At 39.7% G+C, this 23567-nt stretch overlaps 2 protein-coding genes across 4 annotated transcripts in view; one reads left to right on the plus strand and one right to left on the minus strand.

The window, feature by feature from the left end:
• SLC25A12 (solute carrier family 25 member 12) overlaps positions 1–23567 on the plus strand; it is a 671031-nt gene that overhangs the window by 460036 nt on the left and 187428 nt on the right. The gene's annotated exons all lie outside the window — the stretch shown is intronic.
• The window catches only part of HAT1 (histone acetyltransferase 1), a 68518-nt gene that overhangs the window by 3068 nt on the left and 41883 nt on the right, over positions 1–23567 (minus strand). For all 3 annotated transcript variants that reach the window (XM_050751351.1, XM_050751350.1, XM_050751352.1), the window contains exons 5-9: positions 21169–21348; positions 20778–20899; positions 20174–20278; positions 19739–19845; positions 1578–1729 (exon numbers count right to left, since the gene is read on the minus strand). In XM_050751351.1, coding sequence (XP_050607308.1) covers positions 1578–1729; positions 19739–19845; positions 20174–20278; positions 20778–20899; positions 21169–21348 — 666 coding nt within the window. The remainder of the gene's footprint in view (positions 1–1577; positions 1730–19738; positions 19846–20173; positions 20279–20777; positions 20900–21168; positions 21349–23567) is intronic.

Genomic DNA, 23567 nt, shown 5'->3' on the forward strand with positions numbered 1-23567 from the left:
TATTTATTTGGGCAGGGAGTTAGGGTATGGGTAGGTTGGGAAGATAGTATTTTCTGACTTTCTGGAAGGGAACCTGAGTTGAGCCTGGAAAAATGAGTACTATCTGGCCAGGCAAATAGGAAAAGGGAGTATTTCAGGTAAAGAGAATAGAATATGTAAAGGAATACAGAAGGAAGGATGTGGCAGAGTTGGGAAATGGCCAGAAGATCAGTAAAGCCAGAGCATGTGGCAAAGTAGTAACAGGCTTGAAGCTAGCAAGGTAGGCAGGGTCCAGATTATCATGGACTCTGTGCCCTAGGTAGGGAGTTTGAATTCCTTTTCAAAGAAAGCACCATTAAAATATATATATATATTCATACACCCTTTCTTTTAAAAGTTGAGCTATTAAACAAATTTTTTTTTTTTAAAGATGGAGTCTGTCTCTGTTGCTCAGGCTAGAGTGCAGTGGCATGATCTCGGCTCACTGCAACGTCCGCCTCCCGGGTTCAAGCGATTCTTCTGCCTCAGCCTCCTGAATAGCTGGAATTACAGGCATGCGCCACCACAAATTAATTTTTGTATTTTTAGTAGAGACAGGGTTTCACCATATTGGACAGGCTGGTCTCAAACTCCTGACTTCGTGATCCATCTGCCTTGGCCTCAAAGTGCGGGGATTATAGGCGTGAGCCACCCTGCCTGGCCTAAACAAATTTCTTTTTTTTTTGTTTTTTTGAGATGGAGTCTCACTCGGACGCTCAGGCTGGAGTGCAGTGGCACCATCTCGGCTCACTGCAACCTCCGCCTCCCGGGTTCAAGCAATTCTCCTGCCTCAGCCTCCTGAGTAAGTGGGACTACAGGCGCATGCCACCATGACCGGCTTTTTTGTATTTTTAGTAGAGACGGGGTTTCACTGTGTTAGCCAGGATGGTCTCGATGTCCTGACCTCATGATCTGTCCACCTTGGCCTCCCAAAGTGCTGGGATTTACAGGCGTGAGCCACCGCACCCAGCCCATCCCACATACTTTCATAATCTAAATCCTACTCATTCTTCAAGGTTTATATCAAATGCCATCCTTTCTATGAAATAACTACTGATTTTCTTGCTTACATAAATGTAATAAACTCCCTTCTCTGAACTTTCATATTATTTTTTCTGTACCTATCTTAAGACATTTACCACTTTAAAATTTAAATAAATATATAAAAGTATATAAAATGAAATACATGTTTTACTTCAACCCTTCTTCCCATCAGTAATGTCTCCAGGGGTACAACTACTTGAGAGAGCAAAAATAAGATCCTATTATCCATCTTTCCTCTGCTTGTTATGCTTAATATAGCAATAACACCTATTATCTTCCCATTTTATTAATGAGGAAATTGAGGCACAAGGAGGTAAATTAAATTGCCATAAATCACAGAGCAAGTGTTGGAGCTAGATTTGAACTCAGGCAATTTGGCTTCAAAGCTGTACTGTTAACCATTGCTGGTTCCCACACATGTATTCTTAATGTCCTTATAATATTTTAGTTAAGGTATACACTTTAAAAATTTGTTTGTAATTTAAATCTGTTTTCCTCCTACAGAATAAAAATACCTTATTTATTTTGAACTTCTGTTGTGCCTCTATTGCCATATCTTCATTGAATCCTTGCATTAATTTTTCCCGGGAAAAACAGGGCAAATCTTGACAAAGCTTCACAAGCACAAAGTCTCGTAATTTCACATAGCTTTTGGATGGATCTTCCGCTAAATAAATAAGGCAAAATAATATTAACATTTCCTTTATACTCAATATAATTTCTTCATCATTTGCAATCTCAACATATATGGTAGGCTAAGAAGGCAAATATTCTTAAAAGAATTACACACACAAAAGTTACAACATGGAAGGATTATTCCTTATAAGTAAAACTATTATAAATCCAATCCTTTTGCAAAGACATTTGTATTAATATTTGTGAATCAAGAGCCACCTATTTCAAATTTAAACTTTTTTTTTTCTTTGAGACAGATTCTCACTCTGTCACTCAAGCTGGAGTGCAGTGGCATGATCATGGCTCACCATAGCCTCAACCTCCCAGGATCAGGTGATCCTCCTATTTCAGCCTCCCTAGTAGCTAGGACTACAGGCTCCCGCCACCACACTTGGGTAATTTTTGTATTTTTTGTAGAGACAGGGTTTCACCATGTTGCCCAGGCTGGTTTTGAATTCCTGGGCTCAAGTGATCCACCTGCCTCAGCCTCCCAAAGTGCTAGGATTATAAGCATAAGTGACTACACCCAGCCTCAAATTTAAACTTTTTAACTGGCATGGTATCACATGCATCTTAGTTTTGATTCCAATTAAAGTAGCTGTATAAGTGGGAGATTCAAATTTGGATGAACAGATCAGGCACAGTGGCACACGACTGTAATCTCAGCACTTTGGGAGACATGAGGCAGGCAGATCACTTGAGGCCAGGAGTTAGAGACCAGCCTGGCCAACATGACAAAATCCCATCTCTACTAAAAATACAAAAATTAGGCTGGGTGTGGTGGCTCACGCCTGTAATCCCAGCACTTTGGGAGGCCAAGGCAGGCAGATCACCTGAGGTCAGGAGTTCGAGAAAGCCTGGTCAACATAGTGAAACTGTTTCTACTAAAAATACAAAAATTAGCCGAGCATGGTTGTGCATGCCTGTAATCTCAGCTAGTCAGGAGACTGAGGCAGGAGAATTGCTTGAACCTGGGAGGCGGAGGCTGCAGTAAGCTGAGATCGCACCACTGTACTCCAGCCTGGGCGACAGAGTGACACTCTGTCTCCAGACAAACAAACAAACAACAAATTAGCCAGGTGTGGTCATGCACACTCCTCCCAGCTACTCAGGAGGCTGAAGCATGAGAAGCACTTGACTCTTGGAGGCTGAGGTTGTAGTGAGTGAGCCAAGACTGCGCTACTGCACTCCACCCTGGGTGACAGAGACTGTCTCAAAAAAAAAAAAAAAATTCATACAGAAAGACAAAGGACCCAGAATAGCCAAAACAATATTGAAAAAGAACAGGCCGGGCACAGTGGCTCACACCTGTAATCCCAGCACTTTGGGAGGCCAAGGCAAGCGGATCACAAGGTCAGGAGTTTGAGACCAGCCTGGCCAACATGGTGAAACCTCGTCTCTGCTAAAAATACAAAAATTAGCCAGGCGTGGTGGTGGTAATCCCAGCTACTTGGGAGGCTGAGGCAGGAGAATCACTTGAACCGAGGCTGCAGTGAGCCGAGATTGTGTCACTGCACTCCAGCCTGGGCAACAGAGCAAGACTCCATCTGGGGAAAAAAAAAAAAGAATAAAACATGGAGGACTAAACACTTTCTGAGTTTAAAACTTACTTCAAACCTAAGATAATCAAGACCATGTGACACTAGCATAAGGACAGACACATACATCAAAGGAACTGAACTGACAGTCCAGAAATAAAACCATAGATTTAGGTCTGTTAATCTTGGAGAAGGTTGCAAAGACAATTCAATGGGGGAAAGAAGAGTCTTTTCAACATATGGTGATGGGACAATTGGATCTCTATCATCAAAAGTATAAAGTTGGATCCCCTTTCCTCACACCATACATAAAAATTAACCAAAATTGATCATAGTCCCACATTTAAGAGGTAAAACTATAAAACTCTTAAAAGAAAACACAGAGTAAATCTTCATGACCTCTGGTTAGACAACGGTTTCTTAGATAATGAGACCAAAGCATAAGCAACAAAAGAAAAAATAGATAAACTAGGTGACAAAAAATTTAAAACTCTTGTATTTCAAATGATACTAGTAAGAAAATGAAAAAAATAACATACAGAATGGGAGACTATTTGTAAATCATGTATCTAATAAAACACTTGTATCCAGACTCATATAAATTGGTATAAAAACTCTAAAAATTTCGTTAAAAAAACCCAACTAAAAAATAGGCAAAAGATCTAAATTGACATTTATCAATAAGATATATACAAGTGGATAATAAGCACATGGAAAAATGCACAATCTCCCTAGTGGAAATGTGAATCAAAACCACAATGATGTACCACTTCATACCTACAAGGACGGCTAGAATTAACAACACAGTAACAAGTATTGATAAGTATATGGAGAAATTGAAACCCTGATACCCTGATATTACAGTAATAGAAATGTAAAATGGTGTAGCCATTTTGGAAAATAGTCTGGTGATTCCTCAAAAAGTTAAACCAGATTTCCCATAATTTCCAGTCTTTGGTATATACCCAAGAGATAGGAAAACACAGGTCCACATAAAAATTTGTACATGACTGTTCCTAGTAGCATTATTCATTCATAAGAGCCAAAAAGTGGGAACAATCTAAAGTGGGAACAATCTAAAATGTTCAACTGACCAATGAATATATAAAATGATATAACACACAGTGGAATATTATTTGGCAATAAGAAGAAATGAAGTACTGTTATATGCTATAAGAATGCACCTTGAAAACATTATGCTATGTAAAAGAAACTAGTCACATATTGCATGATTCCAATGTCCAGAATAGGCAAATTTATAGAGACAGGAAGTAGATTAGTGGTTGCCTAGGGATAGGAGTTGAGGGGAGGAAAGGAGTGCTAACAGGGATTTCTTTTGGGGGGTTTCTTTTATTGGGGGAACAGAATATTCCACAATTAGATTATTCGCTAGGGCTGCTAGCACTTTGGGAGGCAAAGGTGGACAGATCTCTTGAGACTAGAAGTTTGAGGCCAGCCTGGCCAACAAGGCCAAACACCGTCTCTACTAAAAATACAAAAATTAGCCAGGTGTGGTGGCACATTCCTGTGATCCCAGCTACTCAGGAGGCTGAGGCACGAGAGTCGCTTGAACCTAGGAGGCAGAGGTTGCAGTGAGCTGCAATCACCCTACTGCACTCCAGCCTGGGTGACAGACTGAGACTGTCTCAAACAAACAAAAATATTATGGTGATGGTTGTGCTGTAAATATCATCTTAAAACTGTCTACTTTCAGTGAATGAATTGTATGGTATGTTAATTATATACCAATAAAGCTATTTTTTAAAAAAGCCTGAGACAGGGTAATGTCTTATGATTCCAAGAAAAACATTCATGGCTGAGCGCAGTGGCTCAAGCCTGTAATCCCAGCACTTTGGGAGGCCGAGACGGGCGGATCATGAGGTCAGGAGATTGAGACTATCCTGGCTAACATGGTGAAACCCCGTCTCTACTAAAAAATACAAAAAACTAGCCGGGCGCAGTGGCGGGTGCCTGTAGTCCCAGCTACTCGGGAGGCTGAGGCAGGAGAATGGCGTAAACTCGGGAGGCGAAGCTTGCAGTGAGCTGAGATCCGGCCACTGCACTCCAGCCTGGGCGACAGAGCGAGACTCCATCTCAAAAAAAAAAAAAAAAAGAAACACATTCATTCATTCAACTCATTTGTACTAAATACCTTTTTTATGCTTCTATGCCACAGTTAATTATTCACATCATATGCATGTAGTTATTAAGTGCCATTTGACTATGACTTTAAAATAGTAAGAATTGAAATCAAGCCACTGCATCAATTTGGGATGAAATTATGATCTATTAAGAATGGTGAAATCAACAGTAAAACAAAATAAGTAAAATACAGACCTACACAGAAAATCAAGTAAACCTAAGACTGTTATATAATTTGTCACCCTATCCCATTCTTCAGTCTTTTCTCACTTTAATTTACCTGCATCATCCATTATACAAGCCACCCAGAAACCTGGAGGACATTTATTTCTTCCATCTGGTTCCACTAGTATTTTTGTCAACTAATAACCTTTTTTTTAACTCATCCTCCTTACCTGTTCTCCCCTGCTTTATAAAATATAAACTGAACTCTGACACCACCCTATATTAAAATTGTTCAAGCATATAAGAGAGGAAAGGAACAGAAAAAATACTTGAAGAAATAATGGTCAAAAACTTCCCAAATTTGATGAAAAACACTGGTCAACACATCTAGGAAGCTCAAACTTCAACTAGGAAAAACATAAAGAGATCTACACCCAAACATATCATAATCAAACTGTCAAAAGTGAAACAAAAAATCTTTAAAGCAGCAAGGGAAAAATGACTCATTAGAAACCAAGGAGGTCAGAAGTCAGTGGGATGACATATTCAAAGTACCAACAGGAGAAAAAAACCTATCAACCAAGAATTCTGTATCCAGCAAAACTATCCTTCAAAATAAAGGTGAAATAAAGATATTCCCAGAAAACCAAAGACTGAGGAAATCTGCTGCCAGCTGACCTGCCCAAAAGAAATATTAAAGAACTGCTTCAGGCTAAAAGAACATGGTACCACTGAAATCCACATGAAGAAATTAAGTATACTCATAAAGATATACATAAAAGTTAATATAAGTATTTTTTCTCTTTTCTTCTCTCAACTAATTTAAAAGACAATTACATAAAGCAATAATTATAAACCAGTGTTTGGCTTATAGTAATACATAAGGATGTGGCCAGGAACGGTGGCTCATACCTGTAATCCCAGCATTTTCAGAGGCCAAAGCAGGCAGACTGCTTGAGCTCAGGAGTATGAGACCAAAAAGTACAAAAATTTAGCCAGGTGCGGTGGCATGCACCTTTAGTCCCAGCTACTCGGGAGGCTAAGGCAGGAGAATCGATTGAGCTTGGGAGGCAGAGGTTGCAGTGAGCCCAGGTCACACCGTTGCACTCCAGCCTGGGCAACAGGAGTAAAACCCTGTCTCAAAAAAAAAAAAAAAAAAAGATGTAATCCTACTGAGCAGCTAGGACTAGGACTACAGGTGTGTGCCACCACACTCTGCTAATTCTTTTTTTCTTTCTGGTAAAGAGATGGGGTCTTGCTATGTTGCCCAGACTGGTCTGAAACTCCTGGCCTCAAGTGATCCTTCCTCCTTGGCCTCCCAAAGTACTGGGATTACAGGCATTAGTCACTGAGTCCAGCCTAAGAAAATAACTTAAAAAAAAAAAATTTAAAAAACCACAAAGAAATTGAAGTGGTTCAATAGAAAATATTATTTAACACAAAAGAAGGCAGTAAAAAAGAAACAAAATAACAAAAAGGGTTTGACTCACACCTGTAATCCCTGCACCTTGAGAGGCCAAGGCGGGAGGATCACTTGAGCTCAAGAGTTCAAGACCAGCCTAGGCAACATAGCAAGACCCTGTCTCCACTAAAAATTAAAAAAATCAGCCAAAGTGTGGTGGCATACACCTGTAGTCTCAGCTACTTGGTAGGCTGAGAGGGGAGGACAGCTCGGGCCCAGGAGTTTGAGGCTGCAGTGAGCCATGATCATGCCACTGGACTTCAGACTCTGACAGAGCAAGACCCTGTCCTCCCCTCCCCACCAAAATAAATGAGACATATAGAAAACAAACAGCAAAATGGCAGGCATAATTCTAACCATAATAATAATTACATTAAATGCATGTATATTAAAATATTCTAATCAAAAGGCAAAGATTGTCAGACTGAATTTTAAAAGATCCAACCATACGCTGTCCACAAGAGAAACATTTTAGATTCAAGATGGATAGGTTCAAAGTCTAATGATGAAAAAAGATAGCCGGGCACCGTGGCTCACGCCTTTAATTGCAGCACTTTGGGAGGCTGAGGCGGGCACATCACCCGAGGTCAGGAGTTTGAGACCAGCCTGACCAACATGGTGAAACCCCATTTCTACTAAAAATACAAAAATTAGCCAAATGTGGTGGTGGGCACCTGTAATTCCAGCTACCTGGGAGGCCAAGGGAGGAGAACCCAGGAGGTGGAGGTTGCACTGAGCCAAGATTGTGCCACTGCACTCCAGTCTGGGTGACAGAGACTTCATCTCCAAAAAAAAAAAAAAAAAAAAAGATATACCAAGCAAACAGTATGCAAGCTAGAGTGGCCATATTAATATCAGGCAAAATAGAGTTTAAAGCCAGATGCAGTGGCTCATGCCTGTAATTCCAACACTCTGAGAGACCGAGTCAGGTAGATCGCTTGAGCCCTGGAGTTTGAGACCAGCCTAGGCAATATGGCAAAACTCTGTCTCTATTTTTTTTTTTAAGAGTTTAAGACAAAAAAGGGGCACATTTTATAATGATAAAAAAAGTTTATTCATCAGGAAGATATTACAATTATAAACAAATGCACAACTAACAACAGAGCCCCAAAATACATGAAGAAAATACTGACAGAATTAAAGGGAGAAACAGACAACAGAAACAGTTTGAAATTTCAATACTGCACTCTCAATAATGGAGAAAACAATTAGACAGAAAATTGGCAAAGATATAGAAGGCCTGAATAGCACTATCAATCAACTTGGCCCAACTGATATTTATAGAACACTTTACCCAATAACAGCAAAATACATGTTCTTTATGAGTGTGCAAGGAACATTCATCCAGGAAAGACTTAATGTTAGGCCAGGGATTAATAAACTATGATGGCCCACGGGCCAATCTTGCCTGTGGCCTGTTTTTGTATGGTATGTGAACTAAGAATGGTTTCTAAACAATAAGAACAAAAACCAAGAGTATGCAACAGAGACTGTGTGTAGCTTGCAAAGCATAAAATACATCCTATCCTTAAAAAAAAAAAAAAAAAAAAAAAAAATTTGCTGACCCCCTAAGCTTGAACAGAAAACAAAACTCAATACATGAAAAAGGGCTGGGCATGATGGCTCACACCTGTGATCTTAGCACTTTGGGAGGCCAAGACGGGGGCACTGCTTGAGCCCAGGAGTTCCAGACCAGCCTGGGCAACATAGCAAAACCCCGTTTCTACAAAAATAGTAAAAATTAGCTGGGTGTGGTGGCGTGCAACTGTAGGCCCAACGACTTGGGAGGCTGAGGCAGAAGGATCACTTGAGGCCAGAAGGTTGAGGCTGCAGTGAGCCATGATTATGGCACTGCACTCCAGTGTGGGCGACAGAGCAAGATTCTGTCTCAAAAGATAGGTAGGTAGAATAAACGAAATAGAAAAAATAGAATAAATGAAAAAGGTTCACTGGAAGGTCATGCAAAAATTAAATATAAAATCACATAAGTAAATGAAGAAGGACCGAAATCATTCTCTCTCTCTCTCTCTCTCTCTATATATATATATATATTTTTTTTTTGGAGACAGAGTCTCGCTCTGTTGCCCAGGCTGGAGAGCAGTGGCGTGATCTTGGTTCACTGCAAGCTCCGCCTCCCGGGTTCACACCATTCTCCTGCCTCAGCCTCCCGAGTAGCGGGACTACAGGCGCCTGCCACCGCGCCTGGCTAATTTTTTGTATTTTTAGTAGAGTTGGGGTTTCACCGTGGTAGGCAGGATGGTCTCAATCTGCTGACCTCATGATCTGCCTGCCTCAGCCTCCCAAAGTGCTGAGATTACAGGCGTCAGCCAACGTGCCCGGCCTTTTTTTTTCAGACGGAGTTTCGCTCTTGTTGCCCAGGCTGGAGTGCAATGGTGCCATCTCGGCTCACTGCAACCTCCGCCTCCCACGTTCAAGCGATTCTCCTGCCTCAGCCTCTCAAGTAGCTTGGATTACAGGCAGGTGCCACCACGCCTGGCTAATTTCGTATTTTTAGTAGCGACGGGGTTTCTCCTTGTTGATCAGGCTGGTCTCAAACTCCTGACCTCAGATGATCTGCTGGCCTCCACCTCCCAAAATGTTGGGATTACAGGCGTGAGCCACCACGCCCGGCCCTAAAATATGTTAACAACAGTGGAATTAAATTCAAACTTTACAAAAGGAAACATGGGAATCCACATTATTTAGAAATTGAACAACAGGCTTTAAATAATCCTTGGATCAAAAAAGAAATCACAAGGAAAATTAAAACATATTTTGAACTGAATGAAAATGAAAGCACAATTTCTAAAAAGTATGTGATGCAGCTACATCAATGCTTATATTTATACATAAATGTATATTATGTGTAAATATTTAGGTATTTAAATGTCTATATTAGGGGCCGGATGCGATGGCTCACGCCTGTAATCCCAGCACTTTGGGAGGCCGAGGCGGGCGGATCACGAGGTCAGGAGATCGAGACCACGGTGAAACCCCGTCTCTACTAAAAATGCAAAAAATTAGCCAGGCGCGGAGGCAGGCGCCTGTAGTCCCAGCTACTCAGGAGGCTGAGGCACGAGAATGGTGTGAACCTGGGAGGCGTAGCTTGCAGTGAACCGAGATCGCGCCACTGTACTCCAGCCTGGGTGACAGAGCGAGACTCCGTCTCAAAAACAAAATGTCGGCCGGGCGCGGTGGCTCAAGCCTGTAATCCCAGCACTTTGGGAGGCCAAGACGGGCGGATCACGAGGTCAGGAGATTGAGACCATCCTGGCTAACATGGTGAAACCTCCTCTCTACTAAAAAAACAAAAAACTAGCCAGGCGAGGTGGTGGGCGCCTGTAGTCCCAGCTACTTGGGAGGCTGAGGCAGGAGAATGGCGTAAACTCGGGAGGCGGAGCTTGCAGTGAGCTGAGATCCGGCCACTGCACTCCAGACTGGGCGACAGAGCCAGACTTCGTCTCAGAAAAAAAAAAAATGTCTATATTAGAAAAGAAAGGCCAAGCATGGTGGCTCACAACTGTAATCTCAGCACTTTGGGAGGCCAAAGTGGGCCAATCATTTGGGGCCAAGAGTTCAAGACAAGCCTGGCCAACAAAGCAAAGCCCTGTCTCTACCAAAAATACAAAAATGAGCTGAGTGCAGTGGCGCATGCCTATAGTCCCAGCTGCCCAGGAGGCTGAGGCCTGAGAATCGCTTAAGCCTGGGAGGTGGAGGAGGTTCCACCACTTCACTCCAGCCCGGCTGACAGAGCGAGACTCTGTCTAAAAAAAGAAAAGAAAAGAAGACATCAAATCAGTATAACCTAAGATTCTATCTTAACTAGAAAAGGAAGGGCAAATTAAACCCAAAGTAATAAGAAGCAATAATAAAAAAAGAGTAGAAATCAATGAAAAAGAAAACAAAAATAGACAAGTTCACATAAACACAAAGTTGGTTCTTTGAAATGATCGATGAATTGACAAACCTTTAGTTAGAATGACTGAAAAAAAAAGAGAAAACCACATTTACCAAAATCAGGTATGAAAGAAGGGATATTCCTACCAACTTTACAGAAATTAGAAGAATTGTAAGGGAATATGCCATGAACTTTATGTCAACAAATAAGACAACTTAGATGAAATAGCTTCTAGAAAGACACAAATTACCAAAATGACTCAAAAAGTAAATGACTATGTGAACTGACTATAACGAAGACATTTAATTACCAACTAAAAATCTTCCCACAAAGACAATCTACAACCAGATGGTAAATTCCACGAAACACCTGAAGAAGAAATAATGATGATCCTTCACAAACTATTCTAGAAAATAGAGGAAATAGGCCAGGCGTGGGGGCTCATGCCTGTAATCCCAGCACTTTGGGAGGCTGAGGCGAGTGGATCACCTGAGGTCAGGAGTTCAAGACCAGCCTGGCCAACATGGTGAAACCCCATCTCTACTAAAAATACAAAAATTAACCAGGCGTGGTGGTGCAGGCCTGTAGTCCCAGCTACTCGGGAGGCTGAGGCAAGAGAATCAGTTGACCCTGGGAGGCAGAGGTTGCAGTGAGCCAAGATGGCGCCACTGCACTGGCAACAGAGTGAGACTCCATCTCCATTAAAAGGGAAGGGAAGGGGAGGGGAGGGGACAAAGGAAACCCTTCCCTTCCCTGCTTCCCCCTTCCCTTCCCTACTCATTCTATGAGGTCAGAGTTACCCTGACACTAAGGATCTAAGACAAAAACTACAAATCAATATCCCTCATGAATGTAGATACAAATGTCCTCAACAAATATTAGCAAACCAAATCTGGCAATATATAAAATGAACTACATACCAGAACTAAATGAGATTTATACCAGAAACGCAAAGTTGGTTTAACATCCAAAAAAAATCAATCAATGTAACATACCATGTTAACAAAATAAATGAGAAAAATTCAATACATGCAGAACAAAGCATTTGACAAAATCAAACATCAATTCATGATAAAAATGCTCAACAATCTAGAAATAGAAGGGAACTGCCTCAATTTCATAATTAACACATACGAAAGCTACAGCTAACATCATCGACAATGGTGAAAGACCAAATGCTTTCCCTCTAAAACTGGGAGCAAGGCATAGCTGTCTGCTTTCACCATTTCCAGTCACCATTATATTGGAGTTCTCAGCTAAGCATTCGGGTAAGAAAAAGAAAGAAAATGCATCTAACTGCAAAGGACGAAGTAAAAATGTCTTTCCAGACAACGTGATCCTGTATGTGGAAAATTCTAACCAAAAAACCACTACAACTAATAAACAAGTTCAGCGAGGCTGCAGGATAGAACATCGATATATAAAACCCAGTTGTATTTCTACATACTAAAACAATCCATGATCCAAAAATGAAATTAAGAAAATAATCCCATTCCCAACAGCATCAAAAATAAAACATTTACAAATAAAGTTAACAAAAGTAGTGCAAAATTTGTATACTGAAAACATTGTTTAGAAAAGTTTTAAAAGATCTAACTAAATGGAGATATTTCCTTTCTTTTTTTTTGAGATAGGGTCTCACTCACCCAGGCTGCATTGCAGTGTACGATCTTGGCTCACTGCAGCCTCGACCTTCTGGGCTCAAGTGATCCTCCCACCTCAGCCTCGTGAGTAGCTGGGCCCACAGGTGCTTGCCAACATGCCTGGCTAATTTTTGTATTTTTGTAGAGATGGAGTTTCGCCATTGCCTAGGCTGGTCTCGAACTCCTGGGCTCAAGAGATCCACCTGCTGCAGCCTCCCAAAGTGCTGGGATTACAGGTGCAAGCCACCACGCCTGGCCCAAGACATTTCATATTAATGGATTAGAGCAGTGGTCCCCAAACTTTTTGGTACCAGAAGTGCCAAAAATCTCTAGCACCAGGGATTTTGTGGAAGGCATTTTTTCTCTGGGGGTGAGGGGAACAGACAAGGGATGGTTTCTAGATGAAACTATTCTACCTCAGATCAGTCATCAGACATTAGTTAGATTTGACCTATATCCTTTACATGTGCAGTTCACAATAGGGTCTGTGCTCCTATGAGAATCTAATGCCGCCACTGATCTGACAGGAGGTAAAGCTCAGGCAGTAATGCTTGTTCACCCATCATTTACCTCCTGCTGTGCAGCCCAGTCCTAATAGGCTCTGGACCAGTACCAGTCCGTAGTCCGGGGTTTTGAGACCCCGGATTAGAGGATTCTGAATTGTTAAGATGGGAATTTTCTTCAAATAAATAACAGATTCAATGTAATCCCTCAATCCCTATCAAGACTCAAGAGATTTTTTTTTTTTTTTTTTTTTTTTTTTGCAGAAATTGGCGAGCTTATGCTAAAATTTTTATGGAAATACAAGGGACGTTGTATAAACAAAATAATTTTGAAAAAGAACAAAGTTGGAGGACTTTCACTTCTGATTTCAAGACTCATATATGGTTGAGGTGCTGCTTTGCCAGAGCCTCTGTGCCTAAAGGAAGGAGAAAGGGAGGCCACAAAGGCTAAGCAAGGCAGTACATAATTCCCCAAGCAGATCAATGTACACCTCCAAGTTGAAAAGCAAAAGGCCAGAGAAGACACAAGAAGAGAGTGGAGAATGGAAGCTGCAAGTAACCCCAAAAAGAAGAAATCTCTAGCATCAGGCAAGAGATTGCCTGAGAATGAAGATGACTGACTGCCAACAAAAGTACAAAGGCATAGAACAGCTCATTGACATGAAGAACCCCAATTGGGTGCCACAGATAACCAGAAAGGTCACACAACTGAATCTGGGCAGGCCAAAGGAGATTTCAAGAAAAGAAGACATTAAGAGAAAGCAAAAGAGCATTACATGAAATTGCATTTAGCTTGGAAGACAGAGCAGGTGATTATCTGGAAATAGCAGGAGAAAGCCAAGAGGAAGAAAGACAGGAAAGCAAAAGATGATTCATCTTTGTCAGGAAAGTGAATGCAGTCACCCTCCCTGAAGAAGTAAGCATGGACTATATAGGAGGAGATACCAGGAACTGGGCCATGCTGCCAAAACCTCTGCTGTGCCTTGCCCACTCTGTGTTGTCACCACTGCAGCAGCCCTTTACAGCTAGGAGACCCCACAGCCTGCTGCCTGTGGGGGTTGGGGAAGGGCACCTGCTATAACTTTGTGTGTGCCAGGCAAGGTGCAGTTGCTTACACCTGTAATCCCTTGCTTTGGGAGGCCGAGGCAGGACAGCTGGAGCCCTGGAGTTCAAGACCAGCCTGGGCTACATAGTGAGACCCCATCTCTACAGAAAATGCTTTAAAAATTAGCCAGGTATAGTGGCATGTGCCTGTAGTTCCAGCTACTTGGGAGGCTGAGGCAGGAGCTTTGCTTAAGCCCAGGAGTTCAAGGTGCAGTGAGCTATCACTCCACTGCACTCCAGCCTGGGTGACAGAGCAACACACTGTCTCAAACACTACCCCTACCTCCCCCCAAAAAACAAAAGAAAAACCCCAGAAAGATGCAGACAGCATTTCATATGTAACCGTTTGGATGTTTTCTTAAAAACTGTTTTTAGAGTTCAGGATCCTGGTGGGGGTCCTGGGAGGGGTGCCTTAAAAGGCAGGATTTTGTCAGGTAGATTATACAGTAGGGGGTGGTTGTGCCAGGGGTCGAGCACTGATGTATTTGCAACATGCAGTCCCAGTGTGTGCTGCTTGGGTGCTCACTCAGAAAAGGGCTGCCCTTTGGGACCCTGTACTCCTGTGTCCTTGAGGGTTATGGCCCAAGCCCAGCCAGTCCGCTCTGAGGCCTCTATCTCTACCCTTCCTTGTCCCATTCCCACCTGCCTGGCCAGGGCTAGGACCCATTTTTAACCCTATGCCATTGAGCATTTCAAGAAACTTCTGTTTACCTTGCAATACACAGGCAAAACATCTTCCACAGATTCAACTCATATATTTGGCAGGTTAAACTTGACATTATCGTTTAAAAATATATATATATAAATATATATTTATATATAAAGCTATATCAACCTAATCACGGCGGTTTGGTAGTGGCATAAGGGTAGAAGTATAGATCATTAGAGTCTGGGAATAAACCTTCACATTTATGGTCAACTGATTTTCAAGAAAAGTACCAAGGCAATTCAATGAGGAAAGACACTCTGTTCAACAAATGGTGCCAAGACAGCTGCATATCCACATGTAAGAAGATGAACTGAGATACTTACCTCACATCATACACAACAATTTATTCAAAATGGACCAAGGACCTCAATGGAGGTTGGGTGTAGGGATGGAAACTGACTACAAATGGATATGAGGGATCTTTTCAGTGATGGAAATGTTCTAAAACAGGCAGATTTACTAAAAACCACTGAACTGTACACTTAAAATGGGTGAATTTTATGGTCTGGAAATTATACCTCAATAAAGTTGTTTTAATTAAAAACTCTACTAAAGACAAACGCTTAAGCAAGTATCTCTTGTAAAACATTTGTTTGTTTGTTTTTGAGATGGAGTCTTGCTCTGTTGCCCAGGCTGGAGTGCAGTGGCGCGATCTCAGTTCACTGCAAGCTCCACCTCCCGGGTTCACGCCATTCTCCTGCCTCAGCCTCCTGAGTAGCTGGGACTACAGGCGCCTGCCATCACGCCCGGCTAATTTTTTATTTTTAGTAGAGACGGGGTTTCACCATATTAGCCAAGATGGTCTCGATCTCCTGACCTTGTGATCTGCCTGCCTTGGCCTCCCAAAGTGCTGGGATTACAGATGTGAGCCTCCGTGCCCAGCCACATTTTTAAAATTATAATAGATGAGGTACAAGCTTATCCAATGTCAGTTTTTCCAAGTCTTCTTCTTTCTAAATTGGTTTAGAAAAACAACTGCATCGCAGCCAGGGGTGGTGGCTCACGCCTATAATCCCAGCACTCTGGGAGGCTGAGGCCGGCGGGTCATGAGGTCAGGGGTTCAAGACCAGCCTGGCCAATATGGTGAAACCCCATCTCTACTAAAAATACAAAAATTAGCCGGGCGTGATGGCGGGCGCCTGTAGTCCCAGCTACTTGGGAGGCTGAGGCAGGAGAATGGCTTGAACCCAGGAGGCGAAGGTTGCAGTGAACCGAGATCGTGCCACTGCACTCCAGCCTGGGGGACAGAGGGAGACTCCATCTCAAAAACACACAGAAAAAAAGAAAAATAACTGCATTGCTAATATTGATTTAAAGTAACATTTAGTGTATGTGTGTATGGCTCTGTGTGTGTGTGTGTGTGTGTGTGTGTGTGTGTGTGTGTGAGACAGTCTCACTCTGTCGCCAGGGCAGGATGCAGTGGCGGGATCTCAGCTCACAGGTTCAAGTGATTCTCCTGCCTCAGCCTCCTGAGTAGCTAGGACTACAAGCTCATGCCACCACGCCCAGCTAATTTTTCGTACTTTTAGTAGAGACGGGGTTTCACCATGCTAGCCAGGATGGTCTCAATGTCTTGACCTCGTGATCCGCCTGCCTCAGCCTCCCAAAGTGAGTATTTTTTAAGAAAGGGTCTCGCTCTGTCCCCCCAGCTGGAGTGCAATGGTGCAATCACAGCTCACTGCAGCCTTGACCTCCTGGGCTCTAACGATTCTCTCATCTCAGTCCCCCAGGTGGCTGGCTGGGACCATATAGGTGTGTGCCATCATATCCAGCTAATAAAAAAAATTTTTTTTATAGAGACGGGAATCTCCCTATGTTGCCCAGGCTGGTCTTGAACCCCTGAGCTCAAGCAACCCTCCAGCTCAGCCTCCCAAACTTCTGGGATTACAGTCATGAGCCACTGTACCTAGCTGAGTGAAATTTTAAGTAACTTCTATACCCTCAGAAAAGTTTAGGAAATAAGTATCATAGGAAAATGAGTTACAGTTGAGAAAAACTGAAGTACTCAGGCCACATTTTTACCTGAAATTTTCACATAAGTCAAAAAACCATGCAAAAAATTTCCAATTTTAAATAAGCCGTTATAGACTGATAATACTTTGTTTGCAGTTTAATATAAGGAACCAAGTCACCACTCAATCTTTAAGCCCTTTGAAAGTGTCGGTCTGAAATGAACTTAAAATGATGACACCCAATAATTTGTGACATCCTTCAATTCCTTTGTTTCTATGCTACAAAGATAAGCAACATATTTAAAGATAAAATTTTCTTGAATTTAAATCTACAGTGATATGCAGAATCAAAAACTGAGTTTTTTCCAAATTTAATACATCATCTAGCAATCATTTTTTAAAAGCTTCTCCATATTAACGCACTATATTAGTGATAAAAAAAATCATATTCTAAAGCAGAGAAATGAGATAACAGCACAATCACCTAACTATAAAAAATTCACATAATATTCTAAAAAGCTATATGGCACATCCCAGAACAATAAAGGACATTTAAAGGACAAATATAATTAGGTTTTAATGTACTACTGACAGGTAATAATACTGATATGTATTCCAGCCCAGAATCAATTTCTATTGCCAGATGCAACTCCTTTCAGAAGGCCAGAGGAAACAGATCATTGATTCTATTTATAAAGTTAAACAACTGAGATATATTCAAATGCTGTACATCTTAAGAGAATGACATCTTCAATATAAGGAATTGTCTGCCAGTATTTTACCTTAAAATTGAGTGCAAAAAAATGAAAATGGGTGGCAATTATACCACAAACACCCATCCATCGGAAGTAAGATATAACTTAGGCCATCTACAGGAAGTTTCAATTATTATTAGATCTGGCTATGTGTCAAGTAAGCAAAAGGCCATCTCAATATAAAGAATATTCTGGATTGCAAATGGAGGTCCAGAGCCTGCAAAAGAACCACAAAGCTAAAAAAACACACACAATAATGGAGAAACAACTAAATTACAGAAGAGTAGAAAAATCTGCAGTTTCTTTTGTTTTTTAAGGACTGGGTATGGAAATCTAGGAGAAATAAGTATCTTAATGAGAACAGCTGATAAGGCATTTTTAGTATTTTTAAATGCTGAGAAATGTTAATGCTGAAAATAAACGCCAATACCCAGTTGTCAAATTCAGAAGTCCTTTAGCATGTTTAGTCTTTTCTTTTTAGAGACTTCAGTTTCTAATGAATAACACCAATGAATAAAGGCTACCATTATTGATGACTCTTCACTGAGATTTAAGAAATAAAATTCTTTATCTGCTAATTGGTGCTAAGTATCAAGGACTTTATTGGTTGGAGTAGACAGAAGAAAGTGGTTAAGAGGCTTCAGAGAAACAACCCCTGCTGGCACATTACCCACTAGAGTAGACAAAGACTACTTATGTGAACTCCACATTAAAATCACCAAAAATGTCCCTTCATGTAGCAGCAAGTCTAAGCTCTACAATAGAAGCTAAACAATTTTCTGCCCAACTAAAAGAAGTGACATAGTCTGTATTATGTTTCTACAATTTTATAAGTCATTGAGCTAGTGAAGTTGTTGCTTAAACAATTTATAACTTTTGTTATAAATGAAGTTTAGTAACTACTACTTTATCTCCTGAGTTTCCAACCCATTTAACAGTAGCAGGAAAGTCAGATGAAAAGATAATGCACCTCTGTAAATGTGGAACTCCCTTTTAAAAACAACATGCTTTCCCTCCAGTTTATTATTCTACAGATCAGTTCACTGTTCTGAAGCAACCTCAGTTTTATTTACCTTAGATTACTAGTCTATATAAAAAAGGATGAAACAATCTGCTTACCAGCTTATTTATGTGGTTGCCAGTCTCACATCCAGTTTTTTTTTTTTTGGTTTTTTTTTTTTTTTTTTTGGTGGGGTGGGGGGGTGGGAGGTGGTATCTTTAAACAAAATTCCCAAATAGCATTTTTTAACATGTTAATATTTTAGTGCATGTTAAATATTATAGTTTGTAACAAAGATGTATCCCAATTCAAACTTGTAAGATTAATACATTTTAATACCAATTTGTATGTAATCATCTGGTAAAATATTTTTCATGAAAAGAAAAAGGCAACTTTCAGTTTCATCAGCAATTTTATGAACAAATGTGAAAGTTAGAAAATAACATAAATATTTCTTGGGCCACTTTGTTTTTTGGTGGCTCACACTTTAACATACTATCATCTGAAACTCCATCTAATAATGCCTTCTCCTTTTGAAGAGTCAAGTCGAGTAAGTTGTCTTTCCTTCTCCTAAGCATTCTATTCATACTACTACTTCTATGGCTAATCCATACTGAAAGACATTTCCAAAACAAATAGGCCTACATTTCACCTTATCTACTACTGTTGTGAAGGCATGTATTTTAGGAATACAAAACACACACTTTAGGAAATGTGTATTCTATTTAAGAAGTATTTACCTTGACTTTTTTTCTCAGTAAAGTTTAGAATATTCTGACCCTACATGTAAATTAAAGCGCAGGCTGCCTCTAAATAATGCAACTGTTTGCCAAATAAAGTGAACAAATAAGTTATACCATACTTTCAACATATTTATGCCTGACCAAGATTTCCCCATATATATTCCGCTCATTATCTTCAATTTGTTCCATTAAGCACTTCACAGTTAGGGATGTAATCCAATCCCCACAAAGCCTTATGATTTAAAACATAAACTTAAGCCATCTTTAGATGGCTTAAGCACCCTAGGAAAATGTTGCTGTTTAAAATAGTTATTTCTGACAAAAATACAATCAATCAGTAAGGAGACATTTTTTAGAAAGGCTCTTTCAGTAACAAATTTTACATACCTGTAATATCAAGAACTGTAGGAAATTCAGTGTAGTATCTATGAACTGTTTCAAGAAGCTGAGCACCATGGCCTTGACCTTGAAATGGAGTCAAAATCAGCATCTGACTACAGTAAAGAAATTATTTTAAAATTAAAATATCATAACATGACCAGTTTAAAACTTGCAAATCACTATAGTATTACAAACACTTTAAAGTTTGTGTGATCTTTTTTCAATCCACCTTTGAGATACCCAAAAATTATCAGGATACTCAAAATTAGTTTAATCTTCTACACTGTTTCAAAGGGAACAATGAAATAAATCAGTACATAGTCCATGAATAATAGTGATTTTTTTTTTAAACAAATCAACACTATTATAACAAGTATTGGAAACTTCAGCAGTTCCTTCTGCTGAAATAAAAGACAAGGCACGTGTTATACTGCCAATTACCTTACACGTGGCCGGGTTTTGTCTGGGTACACATAGTAATTATAGACTGTCATGTAGCCTACGGTCGCAAAGAGCGTAGCTCCATCCTTATTATACTTCTCAAATCTGCAGATAAAACAGAAAGCCAAGCAGGTCAATTACAGTCGCGCTCCCATGCAGTGTCCATTTTCTTTTCCATTCTCTGACTGAATTTTCAGTGTCAGCAAGCTACTCTGTGAGGGCCCAATGGGTACACCTGCTATGTTCTGAATGTACAATTCACTTAATTGGTGTGCAGCAACTTGGATAAATCAGACCTCTTTACATCACTTCAGTGCACTTGCCTATTATAAAGATGAATAGGTGGCAAGTAAAAGAAAACACAGGCAAAGCTCATTTTACTGTTTAAGCCTACATTCAGGGCCCTAACGGACAACAGCATTTAATTCAGCTCTATTCTCAAGGTCTCCCAAAGCATAATGAAGGAAAACTCAAGCCTCATAAACAATAGTTTTTCTTTCCTGGGAAAAATATCATTATACTGTCCCAATAATTGGGCTGCCACAATTAAATGCTGGCTTTGTGGAGGTAATAAGGTCTACTGTTGCTTTAGAACTGTACTTACACTAGAAAGTAGTGCCATCTTTCATCATCCACGTCAATAAAGCTAGCAGTTTCAATAAACCACATCAAAAAGGTCTGAAGCCTTTCATGATATTCTCGAAAGCCTCTACATGTCATGTCGGCCTAGGGAAAAAGCCAGGAAAAGTCAGGTGAAACTCATCACAAAGGTAAGTGAAAGTCTGCAGAACACAAAATTATCCTGTGGGAAAATGTTTAGAAGTCTCAGATTAAGATGTGGACACAGACACAGACATACACACAAAATAGATCTTTGTTTATAATGCTGATTAAAACTTGTTTACTGCAGTTAGAATAAATCACTGACAACAAAACTACATACAGGTTTCAGGCAAAAAGAACTTTACTCAATAAATATTTAGATTTATCTTTACCTTATATATCTGAAAGGTGAAGTTTTCTCCTCCTGTTGGACTGAGAACTGAGTAGGTATGAAGTAAGGTTCCGAATGGCTTGAAATCAACTTCTTTTTCCAGTAAAGAAAGGAAATCATTTGTGTTTGTGCAAAATCCAGGTGGAATGATTTGTCTAATTTTGCCCTCAACATCATCTGCCTAAAAAATAAAGGATATAAAAAATCAATAACAAATTCAACTTTAAGTTGAATATGGTTACTTTCTTTAAAACTGACAAAACCAACACAAATTATAAAATTTTGGTTGAAAACTAAAGAAGTAAACACACAGTGAACTGGAAAAGGATGAGCTTCCTGTGCACAAACTACATCACACAAAACTGAGATAAGCATAACATAAAAGTAAATAAGAGAAGGCAGGTAATCTGATACCAAGTACAATAATAAGGGCAATGCTATGGACGTTTCTGTTATGTAGAAAATGCTGACTATACCCCTTCATGACAGTCTGAACTGGCCAAGGCAAAAGGCTGCTTATTATTTTATATGTGTCAAAGAAATCATATTATCCAAGACATGAAAAGATCACCAGAGGTAGTGAGATGAGGCTAGAGTCAGACCAAATGAATAGCAATCTCACAACTAGATGGGTCACAATTCCCTCATATGCCAAACTCAAACTAAGATGATAATTTTAAAATATATCTATTTAGGAAATAACATAAATTATATGAATGGATATATCATTCTTTCATCCTTAGAATGTGACACAATTCTTAGAGACCTGGATTTGTGACAGTAAAAAAGAGACAAGACTGGACAACAAAACTAAACTTGGAGATTAAAATTACCCTTGTTAAACAACCTCTATCAATGTTATCAGCTGAGCAGACTTCATAATCCTTTTCAAAATCCCAAAAGACCACTTGATTGAATACATTTACTACTTCTCTTTAACCATGAATATTTGATGAAGTCTTACAATAAAGTATTGCTGCTTCTCACCAGGCAATAAAACTTAATGAATTGGTCTCAACTTAACAAAACCTTATCCCTCAATACAGTCCCTAAAAGCCTGACATTACATTCAACAAAATGAGCTTGTATTCTATTCAAACTTTTTCCTGAACAATGAGGCCAGGTTTTTACTTAATGGAGTTTGCCGTGAGTTCAGCTGTAATGTTTGTATTGTATCTATTTCCACAAGGACTGACACAAGAACACTTTGTGTTAACTTACTAAGCAGCTCTTTCATACCGTTTACATGCATGATGGGTATTAGTTCTAAACCAAGACCCTTGCTACTTAGCATTCAAAACAGGGAAATTAAGATGCTTAGGACAAAATACACTACAAAAGGCTAATACAACATGCTACTAATTCCTGTCCTTTCAACCATCTTTTAACTAAGTAGAGGCAATGCACCTGCAGATGAATAGCACTTTATTATGATTCAGTTACATTTTAGGATAGAGAACCAGGGATGACGTTTATCACAAACAAGTTTTATTTTCAATGCTCTGGTACCACCAACATTTATATATAATTTGTTTATAGCTATAAAAAAAGACCTATTATTGAAAATATAGCTCTTCAGCATTTTGCCCAACAGTTTATTTCTAATATGTACATCAGTCCTTACAACTCATTCACACTCGAGATCAAATAAACTGCATTTCATAGGACCGTTTTTGTTTATTTTTAAAGTACTATTTGATAAATATTTTTCCTTGCAATTGCTAACGTGAAGAGGCCATCTTAAGCATATTTTATAGAATCAGTACAATTTCAACCACTATCAAGGAAACTGTCATAATGAGGGATAGCTGTAATAGGTATGCTGTGTAGCAATTAAAATCCAAAGTAGTGATGAGTAAAACAGTATAGCATAATGTTAGTTAAGGTTTTTAAAAAGTCAAGGAAAACTACTTTAAAAAAGAGATTTATAATCTATCAGTTTAAAAATCACTTTAAGACTTTCATAGCATGTATAATTTTAACTTTTAAAAACTTTCCTTATGTCCTGTCTTCTCAAGAAGGCATTACAAATCATTTTACATATCTTGCATCAAATCTACTTCAAAGATTTCTCAGAAACTCTAAGTTTCAAGTAGCACTTTTGGTGACGGGCAGAGCAACCCAAAGGTTTGAGCCCAACAAAGACTTCAAAGGATGCTTATTTACTGTAATAAATATCTTCAAATAAAATATTTTGCTTTGCATAAGTTTACACATTAAGAATTTTTACAGGGGAAAAGGGCAATTTTAAAGCAAGGAATCTTTATTTATTTATATAAATATATATTTATAGTTATGTATATAAACATGCATCTGATATACTTACATAAAATATACAACTGAAAACCAAACAGTTCTTCAATCTAGAATTTAGAACTTTGCTTCACTAAAGGGAAAATG

This window comes from Macaca thibetana, chromosome 12 (assembly GCF_024542745.1).
Source record: "Macaca thibetana thibetana isolate TM-01 chromosome 12, ASM2454274v1, whole genome shotgun sequence".
Classification (NCBI taxonomy): Eukaryota; Metazoa; Chordata; class Mammalia; order Primates; family Cercopithecidae; genus Macaca; species Macaca thibetana.